The sequence below is a fragment of the Sinocyclocheilus rhinocerous genome, unplaced genomic scaffold, assembly GCF_001515625.1.
Source record: "Sinocyclocheilus rhinocerous isolate Xijiao unplaced genomic scaffold, SAMN03320098_v1.1 scaffold1168, whole genome shotgun sequence".
NCBI lineage: Eukaryota > Metazoa > Chordata > Actinopteri > Cypriniformes > Cyprinidae > Sinocyclocheilus > Sinocyclocheilus rhinocerous.
The window spans coordinates 1,682,117-1,688,708 of NW_015650373.1; the positions used below are offsets into that span (position 1 = coordinate 1,682,117).

Below are 6,592 nucleotides of genomic sequence, written 5' to 3' on the forward strand. Positions count from 1 at the left end.
AGTTAAGTCTGTAAAACCTAAAATGTTGCTACCATATTTTTTACGGTGAAGTTCTGGCAACCACAGCTGCCGGTATTTTACCGTAAATGTCACCAATTTTTTTTTACAGTGTAGCTCATATGCATGTGTATTCCCAAGGAGCAAACTGTGCACTCTGCTCACAGGGATATAGTCAAATGTGACAGCCTAAGAGAGGCTATCCTGTGGGTCAGTTTCCCAGTTATCTCCTGTCATCTGGCCTTTTTGAAGGCTCACTTTAACAGTCTCCATTAAATCAGGGACAACTTCTAAATGGCTCTGTCTCACCCTTCAGCCCTAGGCCAAACCTAGGGTTGCTAAAGTTGTAAAGGCACAGGCAGGCTGCATCACTATAAACAGTACCTCAGAGGTCACCACTTGCTGCAGGAAAAGCAGCCCTGCATAAGAAAGCCCAGGACCCTGGAGCCACAGGACAGGGAAATAAATAGTAATTGCAAAACAATGGTTAAAAGGCTCCTTGAAATGAGGGAGTTGCTGTACTTTATTTTACAGCAACGGCCACAGGGCGAGAAAGGTCTGCGCTCAGGTCTCAGTGAGACAAAAAGATGCATCTGACTAATCCAATCTGAATAATGTTTAATTATTAGCGCTCCTGAAGGGGAGAAATGTGTAGGGGAAATGACCTATGAGAATAATGCACAGTCAAACGAGGCATTTAATTAAAAAGAGTATGAAGAGCACTGCACTTAAAATCATCTTTTTATTTTCAGTAATTAGGTGTGCAAATATAAGCCAGTGCATTTGGGCATGTGCATATCAACATCTCGCAATTAAATTAGGAAGTCAAGAAAAAACATACTCCTCTTAACATGTCACCCAGCTTTAGGGCTCTTTTTGTTCTTTGGGTTAGAAGACACACACACACGCACACACACACACACACACACCCCTGTTTAATTCAATTAGATGTGAGCTGAAGCTACAAAGAGCACATTGAGGTGACTGTGTTTGTCATGCCCTATAAACCTGGTGAGGAGGAGGGGATCCGGTAGAATCAGAGTTGGAGTGTGTTACAGACAGAACAAGGCAAGCCAAAAACAACAACAACAACACACACACACACACACAGAGGAGAGAGGAACACACCAAGAATGACCTGGGATAAGTAGTGAGGGAGTTGATTATGTTGCAGACAAGGGGTAACAGACACATTACTGAGAATGAAGGAATTTAAAACAGGCATCTGCTTCTATGGGAAGAGGAGTCTAAAGGAGGAAGGGAAGTGGGTCAGCTACTTGGCAGAACAGGCTGTCTCGTAAGTGCTGAACACTAAATACTCTGAGACCTGGGCAGAGATGCCGCACTGCAGCCCTTCTGGCAGATACAGTACGGCTGAAGATTACATGGGCCAATAAACTGTTTTGCTCTCTCAGTGTTTTTACAAATTATTTTACAAATGATAAAGTGGACCTATTTAATTATTGAAGCCGTATTTTTAACTACTGAAGGCACAGTTCACAAAAAAAAAATCAGTCATCATTTACTCACACTCATGTCATTCCAAACCCATGACTTTCTCTTTTCTGCGAAACAACAGAAGAAAGTCAGCCACATGGGTATGGCATGATGGTGAGTAAATGATGACAGCATTTACATTTTGGGGTGAATTTTTAACCATACTTTAAAATGAATGAATTTCTGTCAGGACAACTCTGTGTAACGAAACTGCACAGGTACACAAAGTTTGAGAATTCCGATGCAGTTTTTATTAAAGGGGTAACCCACAATCAAAGTCCAAAACAGGTAAAGGTCCTAATATGGGCAATCAGTCCAAACAATAGCAACAGGGGAAAAAAACACAGGCAAAGGGTCATCCAGAGACAGGCAGGGAAACAATAGCAGGGACCCAGACAAGGAAGAACCAGGAAACAAGGTTTAGGAATGCAGTACTGACACATACAAGACTTAGCAATGAATGACAAATATGAACCAGGCTCATATAGGGTGAGCAGACATGGTTAACGAGACACAGGTGCAAACAATGAGTGGTGATGAGTCCGGGCAAAGGTTTATGGGAAATGAAGACCAAATGACAGAGGTATTGTTGGTGATCGTGACACTCAAAGAGAGTTTAAAGGGGTCCTATTATGCTGTTTTACAAAGTCTTGATTTTGTTTTGGGGGTGTACTGGAACAGGCTCTCATACTAGGTTGTTCGAGAAACACATTATTTTTCACATATTTTACATTATTACAACACCTCTCTCCCCAGTCTGGCATGAACGGCTCGAATAGTTCCTGTATGAAATGAAGGCCCGCCTTCTGAAATACGATATGTGCTGTGATTGGTTAGCTGGGCCAGTGTGTGTTGTGATTGGCAGCACTCGGTGCCTGGTCGGGAAATGTCATGCCCCTTACCATAGCCGCCTGCGCGCTTCAGTGTAAATATTGCGTCAAAATCAAATCAATTTGAGCACGATTTAAACCCGGATGATTGTAACCACTCTAAGTTCGTCTGCCTTGGGAAAACTAGCGTGTCTCCGACATATAACACTCGTTGCCTTCTCTAGTGCAGCTCAACCAGGTCTCGTCCTATTCGTCGATATCACAAATCTTGGAAAATATGCTTTGTAGTCCAAACGAGTCGTTCGTTGTAGTAAAAATATAAAATATCTCCTTTTGAAAAGTGATTTCTGTTAAATAAAATATCTCCTTTTGAAGTGGACTTTGAACTTTGTAACTTTGCAGATCTTTTTTATGCTCAAACAGCAACATTACAGACTAACTAATGTTGAAAAAGTGAAAAAGCATAATAGGACCCCTTTAAAACAAGTAAAATTATCTGCCAGTGGTGTAAAATATTCTTAAAACAAGAGTATTTCTTTAAAGTTTGTAATACATAAAGACCACAAATATAAAGAATGTCCAAATAGAGTTTGAATTTATGCTAGATTATTATGGTTTTGGATTTTATTTGGACATCTGCAGTGTGCTGTGTCCACTTAACTTGCATGTCTACATGTATCTAGTCTAAGTGAGGTTGAGAGTGAGACTGACTGCAGGTCTCAGCCTCTGTCTAGTTCATTTTCTACTTGTTGACCAGGGGACACTGCCACAGGGCATGCTGGGAAGTCTAAAACACACAACATGCCCTTGAGTACGAGGCTCGTGAAAAACATAGGAAATGTGACAAGGTGCATGATGTGTATAGGGTGGAATATACTTTAAGAAAGACTGCAATGCTACAAGTCACCAAGAGCCACAAATAGTGACGCGGAACAGACTGCAACTTTATCAAGGTCATCTGATGTTGGGCATGAAAACAAAACCCTTTCATTATGTTTGCATGCAATTAATGGATGATACTACATATTTCTACAGCTTTGAGTGTGTTGGAAGCAGGAAGCTTCTTGCTGCGCCTCCTTTTATTTCATTAGGCACCAATTGAAATGTTTCACGTAAAACTGCAGAGCACTCACTGGCTTGGCTGCCATTCCTCCTGATAGGACATTCGCTCCAGGGCAGGGGATACTGAAACGACTGAAAAAAGTAGAAGATGCTCCAGCCGATAATCACATTATAGTACAGACCCACAAAACCACACACCTGCAGAATGAGAGAAAGAAAAAAACAGGATATTGTTAACAACTATAAAATAATTAAAGGGGTAATACTGACTAAAAATTTCTCTCAAGGTCTCATCTAGTCTAAGGCTCATTTTGCCTGACTTTAGACCATTTACTGAACATCTGAGCCATAATGTGCACTGAAAATAGCAATATAGGTGGCAACATCCAATCTTACTCTCTGGCACCTTCTGGGGATCTTCTGTGAATGTTTTATTTACTTATAGCGTTGAAATAATAGCTACTTATTGGACAAACAGAAATTATGACCGCAACATGCCTATATGCCAGTTTAGTTTATTATTGTTGCATCGTTGGTATTGTTGTGGTTGGTCATTTTACCCCACAAAACCACACACCTGCAGAATGAGAGAAATAAAAAAACAGGATATTGTTAACAACTATAAAATAATTAAAGGGTTAATACTGACTAAAAATTTATCTCAAGGTCTCATCTAGTCTAAGGCTCATTTTGCCTGACTTTAGACCATTTACTGAACATCTGAGCCATAATGTGCACTGAAAATAGCAATATAGGTGGCAACATCCAATCTTACTCTCTGGCACCTTCTGGGGATCTTCTGTGAATGTTTTATTTACTTATAGCGTTGAAATAATAGCTACTTATTGGACAAACAGAAATTATGACCGCAACATGCCTATATGCCAGTTTAGTTTATTATTGTTGCATCGTTGGTATTGTTGTGGTTGGTCATTTTACAGTACATGTCAGTCAGAGTAGCTCTTCCTGGCAGTTGTATAAGCAATGATGTGCACCAGACTGTGCTGACAGTCAAAAGTCTGGCTCCTGGAGTCTCATCTGATATATGATCAGATGACTTAATGCATAAAATCTGAAGTCTTTTAACTCCTAAAACTCAATAGCATTACTTCATTTATACTGTCCATAAATAGAATTTGAACACAAGTGAATGTGTTCTGTGTGCTGAAATAGCGTGTATGTTCAGGGTTTAGCAACTTGTGCCTGTTAACAGCAAATCTATCCCTTGATTTTTCCCTGCAGTCTGTAACAGGTCAGTAATGGTTCTTTGCGACGTCACAGGTCCACAGCACGTTGAGTTAGTGAATAATTGAAGCACATTCTTTCTGCTGTAGCTTCGTGGGTATTAATAGCAGTGGCTGCAGCAGAACAGCCACATATAGTCCCTGAGTGTTCCTCCACAGTCATTTGAAATGTGGGGCTCTTTTATTTAAAGGCCCATGATATCAAAATGGCTTTCCTTGCATGTTTTTTCATTGCCTTTGTGTAGAGGGTTAACATAATTAAGGTCGATTCCCAATCTGAAGTCAATGAATCCAGCAGTCTCATTCAGACTACATACCAAATACTAAATACAATACAAAATGTTGATTTTCAGTTAAATTAATCTTGAATAACAGAACATTTAATATTCTAATAAATAATTTTATATAATTAAATACTAATATAATTAAATTAAATTAAAAAAATTGGATAATTCAATACAATTAAACATTATATTTAATAGACATAATCATAATATAATAAATATTTTAAATAATATAATAAAATCACTTAAGTCATTATGCTTATAATGTAATTTGTAATAAGAGAATGCAAATGTTTGTCAGAAGAAAATGCAAAAGAACACCATTGTATTTTATATATATATGTATATATATATATATATTATATGTATATATGTATATATATATATTATATGTATATGTATATATAATATGTATTTAGCTCATTCTGTTACTAATGAGAAAGTCATTCCCAAGAAACTGCTGATTAAATAGCATTTACACAATATCCAGAATTCCGCTCCAGTGCATTGCTTATGATATATAACCATCACCTCCAAAAGGCCTTACATACTTGCTGACTTGCTAAAGTATCTCCAAAGCGCAGCTGCTTATACAAAGAAAAGAAACCAGAAAGTCCAGGTGCAGCTGGGGCTGAAACTAAATGTATTAAATGTTCAGACAGAGTGATATTTTCAGATCGAAACCCATCTGATAGGTTATGTGACTGTGCTCATATTAAACTGATCAGAGCACAGAGTCTAGTAATGGACGACTCGGCACAGAATGGCTGATAAGTTAGCACTTTTAGGCTAGTGACTCATCAAAAATAAATGCTTCTGTTAGGGCCTTCAGAACACTGAAATTGGTTATTGGTCTGGAACGCACAGGCTTCTCATTGTATTGTGACCCTTTTTCAACAAAACATTAGCATATGAACTAGAATCTCAAACTGTATCAATCACCCAATCTGAGCTGACGAGCACCAGACACTCACAAGTTGATGTCATTAAAGTCAGCAATTTAAACGCAACCATTTTCACACACAACTGCTCATCAGACTGCTCATTTCTGTCTTGTGTTTCAGTCCACTACTTTCACCAGAACATCATTCACTCACCATCAGGCTGGACACTCCAATGCCACCAAGTCGTGGATAAACATAATTCCATACTCCTATGCTTCCTCGACGGATCCTCTGGCCAACCGCCAGCTCCAAGAAGAAGAGTGGGATGCCAATAAGGATTAGAAGGATGAAGTATGGAACAAGGTAGGCACCTGTAAAGAGAGACAGCGACACTTGTAAACACAGAGAGTAATGTCCTTACAACAGTGTCTTTAATGACCAACCAATAGCCCAAGATCAATCAAGCTACTGCACACTAAACTCACTTTATTCTTTCAGAATGTTTTTTGTCCTTTCAAAATACCATTTTGCTTTTTTTCATACCCATACAAATAGTAAATTGTCTTAAAATATGTTTCTTGCTAATTAAACAGAACACACAGTAGAATTTAAAGGGGTCATATGATGCTTTTTTAAAGATCATTATTTTGTGTATTTGGTGTAACAGAATATGTTGACATGCTTTAATGTTCAAAAAACACATTATTTTTCAAATACTGTACATTATTGTAGGCCCTCTATGCCCCGCCTCTCTCAAACACTTCGTTTTCTACAAAGTCCCTCCTTCAGACAAG

The 6,592-nt window shown here is 38.6% G+C and overlaps 1 protein-coding gene across 1 annotated transcript in view; it reads right to left on the minus strand.

Moving 5' to 3' along the window:
- LOC107712000 (sodium-dependent neutral amino acid transporter SLC6A17-like) overlaps nucleotides 1-6,592 on the minus strand; it is a 24,399-nt gene that overhangs the window by 7,436 nt on the left and 10,371 nt on the right. Inside the window, exons 3-4 of the mRNA XM_016517121.1 lie at nucleotides 6,012-6,169; nucleotides 3,458-3,584 (exon numbers count right to left, since the gene is read on the minus strand). Of these exons, the coding sequence (XP_016372607.1) occupies nucleotides 3,458-3,584; nucleotides 6,012-6,169 (285 nt within the window). The remainder of the gene's footprint in view (nucleotides 1-3,457; nucleotides 3,585-6,011; nucleotides 6,170-6,592) is intronic.